General features: G+C 43.4%; 1 protein-coding gene across 2 annotated transcripts in view; it reads left to right on the top strand.

Moving 5' to 3' along the window:
- LOC137332895 (kelch-like protein 4) overlaps positions 1-20,177 on the top strand; it is a 286,378-nt gene that overhangs the window by 244,664 nt on the left and 21,537 nt on the right. For both annotated transcript variants that reach the window (XM_067996887.1, XM_067996888.1), the window contains exons 5-7: positions 5,379-5,591; positions 7,517-7,703; positions 8,935-9,159. In XM_067996887.1, coding sequence (XP_067852988.1) covers positions 5,379-5,591; positions 7,517-7,703; positions 8,935-9,159 — 625 coding nt within the window. The remainder of the gene's footprint in view (positions 1-5,378; positions 5,592-7,516; positions 7,704-8,934; positions 9,160-20,177) is intronic.

Below are 20,177 nucleotides of genomic sequence, written 5' to 3'. Positions count from 1 at the left end.
ATGCTGGAGAGAAATGTTAATGTAGATCTGTTTCTCCGATTCTAAATCTCCCTCTCTGCATTTGACCTGTTGACCTATATCCTTTCCCGACAACAACACCAGCTTGCATTTATATAGCGCCTTTAACATCGTAAAATGTCCCAAGGCACTTCACAGGACTGTTATCAAACAAAATTAGACACTGAGCCACATAAGGAGCTATTAGAACAGGCGGCCAAAAGCTTGGTAAAAGAGGTAGGTTTTAGGGAGCGTCTTAAAGGAGGAGAGAGAGGTGGAAAGGTTTAGAGAGGCAATTCCAGAGCTTAGGGCCGAGACAGCTGAAGGCACGGCTGCCAATGGTGGAGTGATTAAAGTTGGGGATGTACAAGAGGCAAGAATTGGAGGAGCGCAGAGGTCTCAGAGTGTTGTAGGGCTGGAGGAGGTTACAGAGATAGGGAGGGGTGAGGTCATGGAGGGATTTGAAAACAAGGATGAGAATTTTAAAATCGAGGCATTCCCAGACCGGGAGCCAGTGTAGGTCAACGAGCACAGGGGTGGTGGGTGAATGGGACTTGGTGCGAGTTAGGATACAGGCAGCAGAGTTTTGGATGAGCTCAAGCTGATGGAGGGTGGAAGAAGAGAGGCAGGCCAGGATATCATTGGAATAATCAAGTCTTGAAGTAACAAAGGCATGGATGAGGGTTTCAGCAGCAGATGAGCTGAGGCAGGGGCGGAGACGGGCGACATTACGGAGGTAGAAGTAGGTGGTCTTGGTGAAGGAGCAGATATATGGTCGGAAGCTCATCTCAGGGTCACATAGGACACCATGGTGGCAAATGGTCTGGTTCAGCCTCAGACAGAGGCCAGGGCCTGTGCATCTGCTCCCCTTCCTTTGTTACTGGACTGCCTCTGATTTTAAATCAACCTTTCCCTATTTTATTCTTTTACTCAAACTGCTTTGCGCTGTATTTTCTCCCTTACTTCTGTTCTGTTTCTGTCGCATTTGATAGTGTAATCAATGAGGCTGTGGTGAACATGAAACATAAAGAAATGGATAGCAGATAAATAACAATGAACTGAAATAATAACTTTTTATTAATTGATTTTTGTTATAAATGGTATTGACTGCACCAAATATAGAAGACAAAGGTCAAAATACACATATCCTCATCGAACCCTTCATCATTTTAAAAACCTCCATCAAATCTCCTCTTAGCCTCATCTGCTCCAGTAAAGTAATCCCACGTCTCTCCTTATAACAATAGTTTGCCACTGTTAGCTAAGATAGAAGCCCATGGAATCGAGGGAAAAGTACGGACTTGGTTAGGAAGTTGGCTGAGCGAAAGGCAACAGAGAGTAGGGTAGGTACTCACATTGGCAGGATGTGACTAGTGGTGTCCCACAGGGATCTGACTTGGGGCCTCAATTATTCACAATATTTATTAACGACTTAGATGAAGGCATAGAAAGTCTCATATCTAAGTTTTCCGATGACACAAAGTTTGGTGGCATTGTAAGCAGTGTAGATGAAAACATAAAATTACAAAGCGATATTTATAGATTAGGTGAATGGGCAAAACTGTGGCAAATGGAATTCAATGTAGACAAATGTGAGGTCATCCACTTTGGATCAAAAAAGGATAGAACAGGGTACTTTCTAAATGGTAAAAAGTTAAAAACAGTGGATGTCCAAAGGGACTTAGGGGTTCAGGTACATCGATCATTGAAGTGTCATGAACAGGTGCAGAAAATAATCAATAAGGCAAATGGAATGCTGGCCTTTATATTTAGAGGACTGGAGTACAAGGGGGCAGAAGTTATGCTGCAGCTATACAAAACCCTGGTTAGACCGCACCTGGAGTACTGTGAGCAGTTCTGGGCACCGCACCTTCGGAAGGACATACTGGCCTTGGAGGGAGTGCAGCGTTGGTTTACTAGAATGATACCCGGACTTCAAGGGTTAAGTTACGAGGAGAGATTACACAAATTGGGGTTGTATTCTCTAGAGTTTCGAAGGTTAAGGGGTGATCTGATCGAAGTTTATAAGATATTAAGGGGAACAGATAGGGTGGATAGAGATAAACTATTTCCGCTGGTTGGGAATTTTAGGAGTAGGGGGCACAGTCTAAAAATTAGAGCCAGACCTTTCAGGAGTGAGATTAGAAAACATTTCTACACACAAAGGGTGGTAGAAGTTTGGAACTCTCTTCCGCAAATGGCAATTGATACTAGCTCAATTGCTAAATTTAAATCTGGGATAGATAGCTTTTTGGCAACCAAAGGTATTAAGGGATATGGGCCAAAGGCAGGTATATGGAGTTAGATCACAGATCAGCCATGATCTTATCAAATGGCGGAGCAGGCACGAGGGGCTGAATGGCCTACTCCTGTTCCTATGTTCCTATGTCCTATGTTCCATCCCTGGCTTCATCCGGGTGAATCTATAGTGTGTGCTCGCTAGGTCCTTTCTATAATAGGGTGCCAAGATTCTACACAGTATTCTAACTGTGGCCTAACCAATGTTTGGTAGAAATATATCATTACTTCTTAATCCTCGGACTCTATGCCCCGACTAATAAAGCACAAAATGTTATTGGCCTTTTTGATAGCATCATCCAGTGAAGGGCAACTGCACATGAAAATATTTCAGTGTTTAGTTCTCACAGACATGCAGCAGAGTTTTTGGTTAATCTCTGGTCATTATCAAGACTCAAGACCTACCATTTGAACTCTTACATATAAATGTTAATAATCCAGTGCAGTAAATTGAAAGAACTGTTCCATATGTTTTTCTCTGTATATATCCTCGTTTATCCAATGGCAAATTGACATGGCTGTTCAATCAAATTTGTCAAAAATCAAAAACAGATGCTTCTCAAGGATAAGTAAAATAATATTGGTGTTTTTGATTTCTGGATTAATACGTCACCTTCATCACATCAAAATGTTTCAATGCGCCTCACATTGCAGTAACTGTACTGTAGGCAAATTAGGCAGGCATTCTCTGTCAGCAACATTCTATAAACAGCGATGAGATGAATGACTAAGATTAACTAGTCAGTTATACTGCAAACCATTCCTTGTGTGAACCCCTGTTAGAAAATTCTTGCTGCGCACACAAGTTGACAAATGTAGGTCCTAACTGTAATTCTGTAATTTCTGTAAACTGAAATATGTCTATTTATGCTAATCGTTCACTGCACTGGTTTTCTCCTGCCAGCACTCACTGGCTAACTCTGCTTGCTGGTTAGCATGGCTCAGCGGAAAAACTAGACAGATTTTTTCTATGTCTACCTGTGGTAGGTGCTTATCATGCACAAAAGCACTTCTGGCTTGTCAGGGTAACTTTCTTCAGATCTGACATTTTCTTCCTTATATCCTTCTCGGCCCTGTGATTTCAGGAGACAGGATTTAGCTTATCAGTTATTTCGTCCCATACTTGTTGAACTCAGGCACTTCTTGGCAGATGGAGGTTGGGGGGAGGAGGTGGGGGGATGTAGCCATCCCTGCCATAAATTCTTTCTCACTCCCTCAAGAAGCATTTCAATTGCTGGATCATTAAACCTGTGCTGTCTCCACCTTAAAGCCTCCATTGCACAGCAAAATTGCCCAGTAAACATCTGCCCTGGGCTTTTCTGCAGGGGTTTAAATGACTGCTTTACATTGAATTACATAGAATGTACAGCATAGAACAGGCCATTCAGCCCAACAATTCCATGCCGGTGTTTATACTCCACACGAGCCTCCTCCCTTCCTACTTCATCTAACTCTATCAGCATATCCTTCTATTTCTTTCTCCCTCATATGTTTATCTCGCATCCCCTGAAATGTATCTATGTTAGTTGCCTCAACTATTCCTTGTGGTAGTGAGTTCCACATTCCAACCATTCTCTGGGTATAGAGGTTGCTCCTGGATTCCCTATTGGATTTACTAGTGACTATCTTATATTTATGGCCCCTAGTTCTGGTCTCCTCCGCAAGTGGAAACATCTTCTCTACGTCTACCCTGTCAAACTCTTACATAATCTTAAAGACCTCTATCAGGTCACCCTTCAGTCTTCTCTTTTCTAGAGAAAAGAGCCCCAGCCTGCTCAATCTTTCCTGATAGGCATAACCTCTCAGTTCTGGTATCATCCGAGTAAATCGTTTTTGCACCTTCTCTAATGCCTCCATATCCTTTTTATACTATGAAGACCAGAACAGTTCACAGTACTCCAAGTGTGGTCTAACCAAGGTTCCATACAAATTTAACATAACTGCTCTGCTTTTCGATTCTATTTCTCTCGAAATGAAACCCAGTGCTTGGTTTGCTTTTTTTTTAAATGGCCTTATTAACCTGCGTCGCTACTTTTAGTGATTTGTGTATCTGTACCCCCAGATCCCTCTGCTCCTCTACCCCATTTAGACTCTTATAATCCAAGCAGTATGTGACCCCCCCCCTTATTGTTCCTACCAAAATGTAATACCTCACACTTATCTATATTGAAATTCATTTGCCAATCACCCCATTCTGCAAGTTTATTAATGTCTTCCTGTATTTTGTTGCCGTCCTCCTCGGTATTAACCCCCCAATTTGGTGTCGTCTGCAAATTTTGAAATTCCACTTCCGATTCCCAAGTCCAAATCATTTATGCAAATGGCGAACAACAGTGGCCCCAGCACTGATCCTTGTGGAACACTACTTCCCGCCTTTCGCTAGTATGAGTAACTACCTTTAACCCCTACTCTCTGTTTTCTGCTTTGTAGTTAGCTTGCTCTCCATTCAGCTACTTGACCCTTGACTCCACATGCTCTGACTTAGTCATGAGTCTACTATGCGGTACCTTAACAAAGGCCTTTTGTAAATCTAAATATATTACATCTATTGCATTACCCTAGTCTACCCTTTCTGTAACTTCTTCAAAGAATTCAATAAGGTTGGTCAAGCATGACCTTCCCTTTTGAAATCCATGCTAACCATTCTTTATTATATTTTCGGTTTATAGATGTTTTCCGATGACATTTTTGAGTAAGGATTCCATTATCTTTCCTACCACCGACGTTAAGCTAATTGATCTATAGTTCCCTCTAACTCCCATTTTAAATATAGTGCTATTAACTGATGTTGTCCAAGCTAGTTGATCCCGTTATGCATTGGATAGTTCACTGTGAGGTCATTTTAGTGCACTTTGTATTGTAGCTCCTGGAATCAATAAAATCCTGGATTAACGCTTGAAAAATTGAAGCAATGCTCAGTAAAACCCATCATAGTGTTCAAACAGGAACTTCTGGGCTAATGAATTTTGTGGCCAATTCATGTTTTATTTTATGCATGTAAAAAGAATCTTACAATTTCATCAATATGTCATTTAAAAAAAAATTGCTGTCACCAATCAGTGTTTCATTGAATTGCTGTGCAGGAACATTTCATGGAAGTGATTAAGAACCAGGAGTTCCTTCTGCTTCCTCCCAGTGAGATTGAGAAGCTCCTTGCTAGTGATGACATTAATGTTCCTGATGAAGAGACCATATTCCAAGCTTTGATGATGTGGGTAAAACACGATTTACAGAAGAGACAACAGGATCTTGCAATGCTCCTGTCTTACATCAGACTACCTTTACTCTCCCCACAGGTAAATGGATAGCAAGTTGGTTCCACAGGCTTTTCCATACTGTATTTAGTAGGAGTTTAATATTAACTTAAATTAACTTTTATATTACCTTAATTAAAATATTTATGTAATATCCTAATGACAATATCTTGATACCAGCAATTAACCTGACAAAACCTTCAGAGCAATTTTAACCTTACCCACCCAATGGAAACAGGATGGGTGCGCAGTTAAAATTGCCCAGCATACTTACCCGTCCTGGAGTCACTAGCAGCTGACCATTCCCAATTTTAACCTTTAACCTTTAAGATACCCACCCAAAGCTTGCGGGATCCTTTTTTACACATGCATGTTGGATCCTGATGATGTCATCGGGATTGATCTCAATTTTAACTTGATGGCCTTAGTGGGACCAGAAGATACGCAAACAGGTAAGTATTTTGTACTTTCCTTGTGGGGTCAGGAGGAGCAGGAGTACTCCTTTGGGCCCCACAAGGCAAGCTTAGGTCTCTCCTACGACAGTCGCGCGCCCCAATCGTAAGACTGCCACAGGACGGCACTGCATCCGATCCTGCCGCCTACCTGGTGTTGGTGGGCAGTCTCTGACTGCATGATTTTTTACAACTTCCCGCCAACTTCCCAACCTGGAACAGGTCGGAAGTTGGCCGGCGGGATTTAAATAAGCTCCGGAAGTTAAAAATAGCCCAGGCTTCATTTCTGGAGTAGCGGGTGAATTTCTAACTTATGCTGTTACCCACACTCCCAAAACCCGCTGCAGTTAAAATCAGAGCCTAGATTTAATCACATACATTTAGCTGCTAAATTGCCAAGTTTTTTTAAAAATCTAATATAAACGTATCTAAATATGTTAATACTTTTTTTTATTCGTTTCTGGGATGCAGGCGTCGCTGGCGAGGCCGGCATTTTTATTGCCCATCCCTAATTGCCCTTGAGAAGGTGGTGGTGAGCCGCCTTCTTGAACCACTGCAGTCCGTGTGGTGAAGATTCTCCCACAGTGCTGTTAGGAAGAGAGTTCCAGGATTTTGACCCAGCGACGATGAAGGAATGGCGATATATTTCCAAGTCGGGATGGTGTGTGACTTGGAGGGGAAAGTACAGGTGGTGTTGTTCCCATGGACCTGCTGCTCTTGTCCTTCTAGGTGGTAGAGATCGCGGGTTGGGAGGTGCTATCGAAGAAGCCTTGGCGAGTTGCTGCAGTGCATCCTGTAGATGGTACACACTGCAGCCACTGTGCGCTGGTGGTGAAGGGAGTGAATGTTTAGGGTGGTGGATGGGGTGCCAATCAAGCGGGCTGCTTTGTCCTGGATGGTGTCGAGCTTCTTGAGTGTTGTTGGAGCTGCACTCATCCAGGCAAGTGGAGAGTATTCCATCACACTCCTGACTTGTGCCTTGTAGATGGTGGAAAGGCTTTGGGGAGTCAGGAGTTGAGTCACTCGCCGCAGAATACCCAGTCTCTGACCTGCTCCTATAGCCACAGTATCTATATGGCTGGTCCAGTTATGTTTCTGGTCAATGGTGACCCCCAGGTTGTTGATGGTGGGGGATTTGGTGATGGTAATGCTGTTGAATGTCAAGGGGAGGTGATTAGACTCTCTCTTGTTGGAGATGTTCATTGCCTGGCACTTGCCTGGCGCGAATGTTACTTGCCACTCATGTGCCCAAGCCTGGATGTTGTCCAGGTCTTGCTGCATGCGGGCTCGGACTGCTTCATCATTTGAGTGGTTGCGAATGGAACTGAACACTGTACAATCACCAGCGAACATCCCCATTGCTGACCTTGTAATAATTAAAACAATAATACTTGCTTTTATGTAGGGTTTTTCACATAGAAATATCTCAAAATATTTAACACAATGAAAAACGTTTTGAAGTGTAATGACTGTTATGTAGACAAATGATGACTGATGAGTTCAATTTTTTATTAGCTTTTGGCTGATTTGGAAAACAATCCAATGTTTGCTGATGACCTGGAATGTCAAAAACTCCTTATGGAAGCTATGAGGTACCATCTGTTACCAGAGCGACGACCCATGATGCAAAGTCCAAGAACCAAACCCCGAAAGTCTACAGTAGGGGCACTTTATGCAGTAGGAGGAATGGATACCACTAAGGGTAAGACTGAAAAGGCAATTGAAGCGTATATTGGCGATAATATTATTAACATACTTGTAAAGAGATGTACCATTCTTTGCAATTCTGTTGGTGGCAGCCTTTATTCTTTATCCCTCCATGGCTTCACCCCTCCCTATCTCTGTAACCTCCTCCAGCCTTCCAAGGTCTTTGCGCTCCTCCAATTCTGGCCTCTTGCGCATTCCCCATTTTCATCGCTCCACATTGGCGGCCGTGCCTTCAGCTGCCTAGGCCCTAAGCTCTAGAATTGCTTCCCTAAACCTCTCCATCTCTCTCTTCTCCTTTAAGATTCTCCTTAAAACCTACCTCTTTGATCAAGCTTTTGGTTAACCTGTCCTAATATCTCTTTGTGTGGTTTGCTGTCACATTTTGCTTGATAACACTTCTGTGAAGCGCCTTGGGATGTTGTACTACATTAAAGGCGCTATATAAATGCAACTTGTTGTTGTTGTTGTCACACATTGAGATTCGATAGAGAAGATACAGCAAAGCTATTTCCTCTGGTGGGGGATTCCAGAAAAAAAGGGCATAATCTTAAATTTAAAACTCGGCCATTTCGGAGTGAAATCAATAAGCACTAATTCACAAAAAGGATATTGGAAATGTGGACAAAGTCCTCTTATCTCTTCTTTTTAAGTGTGTTTATGTTCTCCCTCCATTGCATTCTGTAGTTTCTTTGAACCTTCCTCATTTGAGTGGATGAACTGGAGATCTGTCACAGTGACCACCAAAATTACCCCATGGCCACCCACCAGGAAGTCCATGACAGTGACTTGGTACATGTTGCTCTCTTCTCCCACAATCCTTGTGATCAAATCCCTGGCTGCCATTCTATTTCTCTACAATGTGACACAGTTGAGATTAGGACATCATGCAGGGAATTTCAGGCATGAACCCATGTTCCACCATTTGTATTAGCAGAAAGGTATTCCTATATCTCGTTCCACTGTGCCACCCCTTAGCTCTGTTGTACTTTATCCATAAATATATTCTTGTGTGTGAATTACCACCTTGGACAATAAAGGTTTGTAGCAATAGCAAAGTATCTGGAAGGCAAGCAACTCAGCAATGGGTCATCAGCAACGTTAAGAGTTATTTAATTCTTTGAAAGCTAGGGCTTGATAATTCTACTGAATTTATATCTTTCATCTTTACTACCCTGCAACCAAAAATTGTCAGCATTTCTTTGATGTGCTGCTACATATTTCTACAGGTGCCACAACAGTAGAAAAATATGACCTCAGGACAAACACCTGGATACAAGTAGGCACGATGAATGGTAGACGGCTGCAGTTTGGCGTGGCAGTGATTGACAATAAATTGTATGTTGTTGGTGGGAGAGATGGATTAAAGACATCGAACACTGTTGAATGCTACAACCCAATAGCCAAGGTCTGGTCCATAATGCCACCAATGTCCACTCACAGGCATGGCCTAGGTAAGCAATAACTATTTCTGCCTTGAAAACAAATATTTAAATATATTAAGTAATCATATATGGTGAAGCAAACACAACATCATTGCATAAATTTGTATTATACTTTCTGTTCATGATTGCCTAAAGCACCTTGAATTTACGTGTTCATCTATGTGACACAAAGAACTGTTGTTAGATTATTGTTTGAATGCAACATCTCATGATACAGATACAGTCTCCACCACTTACACCATCCCCACTTATCCTGGACAGGGGCCTATATCGGGCAAATTGCGCTGACCATTTGCCATTACCACAGACATCAATTACGAAGGCGAAGCTCAAACCGCGCTGTATTTTGGGCCGTTCAAGCAGCTGTTTGCATCATGTTAAAGAGCGATTACCTTAGTGATGTGTCTGCCATTAAGTCCATAGAACCATAGAAAAGATTCAGCACAGAAGAGGGCCATTCGGTCCATCGTGTCCGCGCCGGCTCGAAGAACAACCAGGTGCCCATTCTAATCCCACCTTCCAGCACCCGGTCCATAGCCCTGAAGCTTACAGCACTTTAGGTGCAGGTCCAGGTACTTTTTTTTTCATGATTTCTGCGACTTGGATCAGGCAGCCCCACCGCCTCCCCCAGTCCTGCCGCCTCCCCCAGTAACCCCCTCACCCCCGGGGCCTCTAGAACTCCTGCAACTGCTGCGAGCCCTTCTTGCCACTTCTTGAACTCCTCGTTGCAGCTCCAGGATCTCGAAGACTGCTGGAAGTGTCATTGTTATCACAATTTGGAGGATTGTTCTTTACACCGTGTAGATTCTTCTATTTATATTATTTCTTTACATACATGGGGCAAAAAAGATATGTAAAGTACTCTTTTTTATAAATGTTTTTGTTACACCGGCCACGCATATAAGGGGCAAATCGCATTGACACCAATGCGACTGCTATAAGCAGTGGGAACTGTATTAATGACAACAGTTTAATGTTAAAATTTAACTTTATATTGCTGTAAATTTGAAATTTATAGATTATTTTATTAATAAAACAGCAATGGAACAATCTATGGATTGTTCAATAATCTGTTTTAAGACAACTACCATCTGTGGCCACTGTACCAGGATGTTCGATTGATTTGCCAACCTTCTCAGATGGATCTGATGCCTTGCTGTGCATTTTGGGAATGACAATCTAGTAACTGACCTAAACTTGAGCAGCTATAATCAGAATTCAATTTCCAAAATACAGAACAGACATTACAGTGTAAAGAGAGGTGATGTAATAAATTTAGGTCCATGATTTTAGTACTGAACACAGAAAAGAATGTTTAAAAATCAGTGTGAGAACAGCCATTTTGAAGCTGCTGTCGCCCACAATGTTTTTGTTATAAAAAGCCAACCGTATGGTAAGTATCTGGTCTGTAAAAAAAAAAGCAATTCAAATTCATTGTATTTTGAAATTACCATGGCTAAAATTCCATTACAAAAACAATCACTATCTGTTTACATTAGGATTGCAAGGTTGGCAGGCAGTCCTAGATGGCAAGCTGTGATGGTATCAGTCCACTGGTTTCCCACACACAAGCTGAGCAACAGCATTTCCATTCGGCCTTACATACACACGATGTGAGCAACTTTGACAAAGAAGAAACTTTAACTCAATTTCAAAATTCCATTATCATAAAGTGATTTTGTTTGTCCAAGGGCTCAAAATTTTGTGAGTGCAATAATAGTGATGGAATGCAGCTTTCATGTATTAAACCAGAATACATAGCCCATTTAATTTCTTTTTAAAGCAAATTATACTTGATATTAAACAGAAGTAAGGTCAGATTTTACGACTTTTTTCCTGAGGAAAATTAAAACACAACATTGCCTTGTTCCAAACAGTATGCAGCATAATTGAAGTGTTGGCATAAGATACTGAGTGCTACTTCAGCTGCTATAAATCTGTCAGGATAGAAGTAAATGACAGGGGGAGGATGATAATTGCCAGTGAGGCATAAGCCTGCCATTTGTCATATCTGCTAATTTTGGAGGAGGCTCACTATTAAACTGCTTTGCTCAGCTTGCTTGAGGTTATGATGGCAGTTGTAATATTGAGCAAGTTTATTGCTTATAAGGCAGCTAACTCAGAGTACAGTGGACATCCACGTTATTAAGCAATAATCATATAAAGGAGAAAAGTGAAGCTGCAGCAGTTGAAAAAATAAATACTCTACTTCGTGGATTTAATATAAAACAATTCATATTTTCACTGTTGAGCTTTACTGACATCTGAGAGACAACACTTCAGTCTAAATGTTCCAAATCAGCATGATGCCCACAATTTTCAATCCATTCAAATTAACAGATGGAATATCACGGGCGATGTGCCCGCAATTTTCAGGTGAGATTCCTCATTGCAAATGTACACTTGGAAAATGAAGGCCTTCAGATAAAATGAGTGAGAAAGTCTGTGAGATCTTGTGCTAATCATGAATGTCAACTCCTTTTAGCATTCCACTGTGTGAAGACAGTTGTACACATTTATTCCTTAAATAATGGTATTTCTTCTTTTGAAAGTTGTTCTACAGAGAACTATTGTAGTCGATTATAGTTGATCGTGTGATACTCCAACACCTATCCTCTGTCATTCAGCACCATGGGACAGCCCTTGCTTCATTCCACTCTGACCTATCCAATCATAGCCACAGCATCTCAGGACAATGGCTTCTCTTCCTACTCTTGCACTGCCACATCTGGAGTCCCCCAAGAATCGATCCTTGGCCTCCTCCTTTCTCTCATCTACATGCTGCCATTTGATGTCATCATCCACAGACATCGGGTCAGCTTCTTCATGTGTGCCAATGACAGGCAGCTGTATTTCTCCACCACCAGTCTCAACCCCTCCACTTCCTCTATGCTGTCAGACTGCTTGCCTGACTTCCAGTTTTGGAACTATAGTCAAGAATTACTTCCATGCTGGCTTGCATACTTTACCTTTCAAATTTATATTCAGAGAATATAACATTTTAATTTCACTGAGGCTGAGTTCCAAAAACATCTCTTGTTTAGCCAGGTCTGCATCTTCATGATAAAATATTTGGCACATGGCATCATTGCCTCATTTGCAGCTGGCATCGGAACATAGGAACAGGAGGAGGCCATTTAGCCCCTCGAGCCTGTTCAGCCAGTCAATGAGATCATGGCTGATCTGTGGCCTAAATCCATATACCCGCCTTAGCTCCATATCCCTTAATACCTTTGGTTAACAAAAATCTATCAATCTCAGATTTAAAATTAACAATTGAGCTAGCATCAACTGCTGTTTGGGGAAGAGAGTTCCAAACTTCGACCACCCTTTGCATGTAGAAGTGTTTCCTAAATTCACTCCTGAAAGTCCTGGCTCTAATTTTTTGGCTGTGTCTCCTATTCCTGGACTTCCCAACCAGCAGAAATAGTTTCTGTCTATCTACCCTATCAGTTCCCCTTAATATCCTGAAAACTTCAATCAAATCACCCCTTAATCTTCTAAATTCCAGGGAATACAACCCTGGTTTGTGTAATCTCTCCTTGTAATTTAACCCTTGGAATCCAGGTATCATTCTTGTAAATCTACCCTGCAATCCCTCCAAGGCCAATATATCCTTCGTATGTACCCAGAACTGAACACAGTACTCCAGGTGTGGTCTAACCAGGACTTTATATTGCTGTAGCATAACTTCTATCCCCTTGTATTCTTGTCCTCCAGATATAAAGGACAGCATTCCATTAGCCTTTTCGATTATTTTCTGTACCTGTTCATGTTATTTTAATGATCTATGTACATGGACCCCTAAGTCTCTTTGGACCTCCATTGTTTCGAGCTTTTCACCATTTAGAAAGTACTCTGATCTATCCTTTATAGGTCCAAAGTGGGTGACCTTACACTAGCCTACACTGAAATCCATTTACCACCATTTTGCCCATTCACTTACTCTATTAATATCTTTCTGTAATTTTATGCTTCCATCTACACTGCTTATAATGCTGCCTACCTTTGTGTCACAGCAAACTTGGATATGTGGCTCTCTAACCAGTCATCTAAGTCGTTAATAAATGTAGTGAATAGTTGAGGCCCTAATACAGATCCCTGTGGGATACCACTAGTCACATCCTGCCAATTTGAGTACCTGCCCATTATCCCTACACTCTGTCTGCTGCCACTCAGCCAATTTCCTAACCAGGTCAATAATTTGCCCTCACATCCATGAGCTTTAGCGTTAACTAACAAGCTCTTATGAGGGACTTGATCAAATGCCTTTTGGATATCCATATAAACAACATCCATAGACATTCCCCTGTTCACTAGTATGTACCTCTTCTCAAACAGTAAAAGGTTTGCAAACACCTTTTTTCATGAAAACGTTGCTCCTTTACTCCTTTCTTGCTATGTTTATTTCTTTTCCCTCTTTTGCATTTCGCACAGAATTTGTAGCAAAGGCAGAACTGATTTGCTTCATAGTTTCTTCATCCTTTTCAGTGACTCAGTCTCTCTTCCCTTTTTAATACATTTCCAAATCTGATTTGTCGTGGCATTCTAATATTTATTTTATTCATTATATGGGGAGCTCACAGGGTGCTCTCATACTTTATGAAAATATGTCCTCTCTAGGGTGCATTTTAAAAGTCATGGGGCCCGATATTAGGAGGGTGGCGGGTTCGCAACGGGGGGTCAACTGGGCGCGTTGGTAACGGAGGAGCCCTATTTAAAGGGGCAGTCCTCCACTGACTGATGCTGCAGAAAATAGGAAAAATTACAGCATGGAGCAGCCCAGGGGAGAGGCTGATCCCAGGTTCAATGATGCCTCAATCCATGTATCATTGGATTGGGTGAGGAGGAGGGGGAGGACAGAGATCTTCCCCCCGGCGGGTGGGAGGAAGCGGCCTGCCTCTGCCACCAAGAAGGCCTGGCTCGAGGTGGCAGAGGAGGTCACCTGCACCACCAACATATCGCGCACCTGCATACAGTGCAGGTGGCGCTTCGATGACCTAAGTAGGTCAGCCAAAGTGAGTACACTTACTCATTCCCCTACACTCCGTCTGCCACATCACCGCCCCCACCACACATCTCCTTCTGCACTGCCAACACTACTCTGTCACATCACCCCTCACACCCACTCAAAGCTCATCCTCATCTTACCTGCACTTACTCACCTCGCCAGTACTCATCCCACCACTACCACTCAACCCAATCCTCATACAATCTCATGGCTCTATCTCATACTCACCCTCTTATGCATTTCTTTCACAGTCAGCCTCACTCAACCTGGCACTGCCTGTGCTGCAGCCACAGGTCATGCATCACATATGTGCAGTAGGCAGCGTAAGGCAAACGTGTCGTGAGCATGAAGGGGATGCACAAGGGTGTTTGAGGATTTGTCATGGTTTTTACTTATATTTAATTTCTGATCAACTCATGACATATTATATTGTCACCACTACTGCCACGTCTTTGCAAATCTTGTCTGGTTTGTGCAATAATGCCCTTTCATGAGGATCACTATGAAGACCCACAACTGATGCCACCCATTGTGTCACTGCAGAGTGGTGTAGGTGTATTTGCAGGGCTGTTTTGTGCAGACGGCTGAGAGACTTCGGCAATGTCCCTGGTGGCACCCTGGAAGGATGTGGAGGAGAAGTTGTTGAGGGCAGTGGTACTTTGACAGCGACAGGTAAGATGATGGTGCTCAGGCCAGCCGGGAGCAGCTCGGCATGAAGGAGGCTGCAGATGTCCACGACTACCTGTTGAGTGACTTTGAGCCTCCATGTGCACTGCTGCTCAGAGAGGTCTAGGAAGCTGAGCCTCGGTCTGTAGACCCTGTGGCGAGGGTAGTGCCTTCTGTGACGCATCTCTCTCTGCGGTTGCCCTCCCTCCTGCTGTGCAGGTGGATGTGTCACAGCACTGTGTTGTGGGGCTCCACGTGTCAGAGGTGGACAGCGTGGCTGGCGAGGCTGGTGATGCTGTTCGCCCTTCGGGGAGGCCATGACTGCAGCTACGGCAGCCCCCATCCAGAAGATGTACATTTGAGGGGGTCCACAAGGTAGGTAAATGTGTCTGGACACCGGGGTAAGTGTGCAAGTTGGTAAATTTTATTGTTAGGAGGGTGGTGGAGGCCAAATTTTGTCCAAAGTGACAGAGTGGCCTCCTGCAATGAGTGAGGGTCTCCCCCCCCCACCTGTCAAATGGACCTTTGCAGCTGCCACAGGCTGGTGGCTGCAACACGTCCATTTGAACTGGGAGTGTTTCCCCCTGTATGAGGAGGGAAACAGTCCCAGTTGTTTGCAAAATCCCATCCCTCCTAAAATATCATGTTAATCAGGTCTGTAAATGACCTGAAGTACCTAAATAAATACCTTAAGAGGCATCCCGCCGGCTTTAATTGCTGGCGGGAGTCCCACATGTGGGGGCTGCGTGCGCATGTCAGCGCGTCACTGGGGAACCCGGAAGTGGGCGGGTTGGAGCCGGGCTCCTCCCTACGCCGGGAATCCCCGATTTTCGCAGCCCCCCCGCCACGAACGCACCCGCTCAGGGTGTGAAAATCGAGCCCATTGTCCTAGCATGAACTTTATGTAGCAGGAATACTTATTGGGAATTCAGGTGCAGAGGTCAGTGGGCCCTACAAGATTGTCCAAACATTTTTCACACCCAAATTCCCGATTTGTGCTCGCAATGCATGAAGTTCTGTGAATTCATAAAATGTACACAAGATTCATTTGTTCTACCAAAAAAGGGTTGTATTATAATGCAGAGTTTGTTATTGCAAATTAAAACTGTCCTCTCGATGTATGGGATGTGTGTTCATAAATGGACTGGGTGAAACTACGTATTAGATTTATAATTCATATTAGCAATACTTTAGGATAGAACAAATGACTTGTGAGAGTACATTTAAATGTTATTGTAATGAAGGAGTGTTTTGGTGCAATTTACCACAAAGTGCAGAGGCATATGTTCACACATTCCTCACATAGTAAATTTGGGGTCATGCTGTCAGGAAAAGTTCTTCCCAAAAGCAAGGATAGAAATTCCATAAACAAGACATGCAGACCCCTCTTGCTCACCTGTTAGTGGCCAATTACAGAACGGCATAGAGAGAGCGTTGAGGGCAGCAGAATCAAAGAAAATGTTTTATTTTAATATTTCAATATGTTAGCTGTATCCATCTCTAACCCACCAGATTGCGAGGAACTGTGGCATCCACCAATAAGCGGGTTGAAACCAAACCTAGCATAAACAAGGCACTTTGCTCATTTGAATGGCTCATTAACACACCACATGGCACATTTGCCCACTCAGCCAATAGGATGCCTCACAGTTATATTTGTAGACTGAGGCTTTAGCCTTATTGGAAATAAACAGGCAAATCAATTGTCAAGTAGCCAATTACAGAGTTGATTTCCCCCAGGATATTACTGGCAAGTTAACCATTATTGAGGCAGGAATAAGTATCGTATGGCTTAATTATGTCTTCTGAAAGTTTGATGTGCATTAACAAGATAGAAGCAAAAACAGTTCTACAGACTCATAATTATGTATTTAAGGTTAATATTACCTACTGAAATTTCTTACTCATTTATTTAAATCGAGATAGCTGCAGTCATAGTGGGATCAATTTTCAAATGGAAGTCCGGGTGCATTGGGGGCAGGGGGGCACCGAAAATCGGGAAAATCCGGAGTGGGTAAGGAAGCCGGCTCCAACCCGCCAACTTCCGCGATTCACACAGACGCATCTGTGTGGGCGCTTCAGGAATCCGGAAGTCCCACCGGCAATTAAAGCTGGCGGGCTGATATTTAAAGCAGTCATTAAGAGCGTGAAAGTTGTTAAAGTACTTAATTTTATGGTGATTGAGGCAAGGATTTTAATTCTGCCTCAGGGTGTTTTCCATCCTGTGTGAAACACTCCATATTGAAGGAGTCGTGTTTCAGCCAACAGCCATTTGGACATTTAAATCCCTGTTTGACAGATGGGGATAAAAGGTGAGTTATTGCAGCAGGGCACTCAGTTCTCTCAGACAAACTTTTGGCTGGGATATCTTTGTGTTTAGACTGAGAATTCTTGGTTTCCACTCAGAATTGTTCTGTTTACAAGTATTAACTAACTTTCCAGACCCCGTCAAACTGACACCATCAGGATGGTGGGGGGGGGGGGGCGGGGGGGCACGATGGCTTCTGTACCTGTGCCAGCATTCCACCCATGCAGGAGTTGGACTCCTCCATCCTCTGCACTATTGTGGAGAGTTTACATGGCACCTGTTCCAGTACCTTGCAAATGTGCTGCTGTCCCTCATTCATTCTCCTTTTAAAGGATGGCCCCCGGGGTTCAGCATCTACGTCCAGCTGAGCAGAGCTTGGAGAGGAGTGCGCCCACTGACGCGGATTCTCCACAGCTGCCCCTGCCACCAGTGTCTGCTCGTGCTCACATATGTGGTGACTCACCAGGTGCCAACCCAACTAACGGGCTGCTAGGACCCACCGAGGTGTGAGCATCTGCGCTGGTGGATGGCTTGCTAAGATGTGATGGTGCACCCTTGGAGGCCTGGAGCTCCTCTGAGGAATTACCCTCTGCCGTCACTGCGTTCGTTGAATGGTCTGTAAGGGAACAGAAGGCAATATTAAGCATCATCACAGATGTGCCATGTTGCGATGAGCATACTGAGGTGTTCAAATGCCAAGCATTGTTAACATTAATTCATGTTGTGTGTGATGAATGTTAAAGTTGTGTCACCAGACGTTTGTGGAGTGCCAGTCTCGGCGTCCATGGCGGACAGGCACTCGAGGGTGCGGCTGATCTGCAGGGCCTCCTCCTCCGCCTCTGTGAGGACCCCCATCCAGTCCTCGCCCTCTTGCATGCATTCTGAGCTCTCTTCCCCTTGAAGGGGAGAAAGTATAGACTTGTGAGTCAGCGAGGATAAAGTGGTCAGCCGATGAATGCATTGCTTTGGGTTAGGCTGACCGTGAAAAAGGTGCATCAGAGGGTGAGTATGAGACAGAGACATCACATTGGATCAGGATTGGGGTGAGCGGTAGTGGTGGGGTCACAAACGGGGAGGTGAGGAAGTGCTGAGGAAGTGATGGCAAGTTGAGGATGAGCCTTAAATGGGTGTGAGGAGTGATGTGATGGAGTAGTGTTGGCAGTGCAGAATGAGTTGGGGGTGTGGGGGGTTGTGGGGGGTGTGATGTGCATCACGGAATGCAGGAGAATCAGAAAGTGTACTCACTTTTGCTGACCTAGTTAGGTCACTGAAACGCTTTCTGCACTGGACCCAAGTGCGGGATGTGTTGCTCCTGCTGGTGACCTCCTCTGCCACCTCGAACCAGGCCTTCTAGGCAGCAGAGGCAGGGTACTACCTCCTGTCGGCCGGGTAAAAAGTTCCCTCCTCCTCCTCACCCCGGCCAGTAGCACCTGAAGTGAGGCATCATTAATCTTGGAGCAGCCTTGCCCCTGCTATTTGGTCTTTGCTCCAGCAAAAGCAATTGGAGCAATGGCCCTTTAAATATAGATGCTCCAGCTGACAGCCTGTCATTTTCTTTTTGTCATGTGGGTACACAGTCTGCCCACTGTGCAGCTTTCGGATGGCAAACCTGGAAGCCACATTAAGGGCCATCAATTAACTCGCGATAGCGTGGGGAACGTTAAATTTTTATTATCTGGGTTTGCCACGTGTCCATTGACACCTCCCCCCGCCCGGTGCCATCCTGCCTCCCTTTGAAAATTGAGCCCATTGTTTGTCAACAATGCATCATCTTAAATCATACTTAAACTAGGATGTTCCCTGAATCATTTCTTCATGAAATATATCTACATTAAGTATAATGGAATATTTTTTAAATTACTTCGTCTCAAGAGACATTTCATGGAATCAAGGTCAAGCTGTTAAATCGAGAGGAGGCACGATGAATCTTTCATAGATTCATTACTCCAGTCTTTCTGTCTGTAATGTGTAAAAAAATAGTCAAAAGCTAGAATTGGGTGGAAAAACATGTCAAGAATTCCCAAAAAAAAGGATTTGTTATTTTCATTCCTAGCAGGCACGTTTCAGAGCTGTATTGCAAGTCATAAAGCTGAGATGTTATACCCATTCCAGTCATATATGAAGGATTAGGGGAGTGAAATTGGTCTTTGGTGGTAGTGCATAAACGGGTTCTAGCGAACATGTTTTACACCTTGCCTAACTCTCTGTCCTATTGAAATCAATGGAAAAGAACATTGCCACGGTGTAAAACTTGCTGCCGATTCATTATTGCCTGTTTTTGTGCCACCGTCAAAGACCAATTTCACCCCAGAAATCTTCAGCATCCATGTTTAATTTAAGGTTATAGAAGATACACATTAAATTAACAAAATAAAACGGAAATGATGGGCCATATTGCTCATGATTTGCTGTAGCTGTGAGTCATTTATATCAGCTACTAGTGGTTTATTTTCTGCAAACGTATAGCTGTCCTGGCCAATATTGTGTTTGTTGACCAGGGGTCTGGTTTCTTAAGTTCTTTTAAATATTGAAACACCTAACTGCTCTATTTTAATTTTTGGTTTATTATCTCCTTTGTAGGAGGTTGGGCAGACAGTGATTTAATACATTACTGCTATGGCCTATCACAGGTAAAAGGGAACACTGGGTTTCAGTCTGTATTTGCAGTGTTTTGTTCTGCTGAGGTTCAAGGAAAAGGGAAAAGGGAAAAAGAAGAGAGAAAAGAAAAGCATTTATATATAGCACCTTTCACGACCTCAGGATGTTTCAAAGCGCTTTACAGCCAATTAAGTACTTTTTGATATGTAATCACCATTGTAATGTAGGAAACACGACAACCAATTTGCGCACAGCAAGGTCCCACAAACAGCAATGAGATAATGATCAGTTCATCTATTTTTTTTTAAATGATGTTGGTTGAGGGATAAATGTTGGCCAGGGCATAACAGAAGAGAAGCAAGGGCAGAGCAAAAGAAGAGACAAAGATAGAGCGAGTGAATAATGTAGCAACTTCTCCAAAAGATCAATAATTTATAGCTATCG

This window comes from Heptranchias perlo, chromosome 15 (genome assembly GCF_035084215.1).
Source record: "Heptranchias perlo isolate sHepPer1 chromosome 15, sHepPer1.hap1, whole genome shotgun sequence".
NCBI lineage: Eukaryota > Metazoa > Chordata > Chondrichthyes > Hexanchiformes > Hexanchidae > Heptranchias > Heptranchias perlo.
This window is presented reverse-complemented; position numbering and strand designations above follow the sequence as displayed.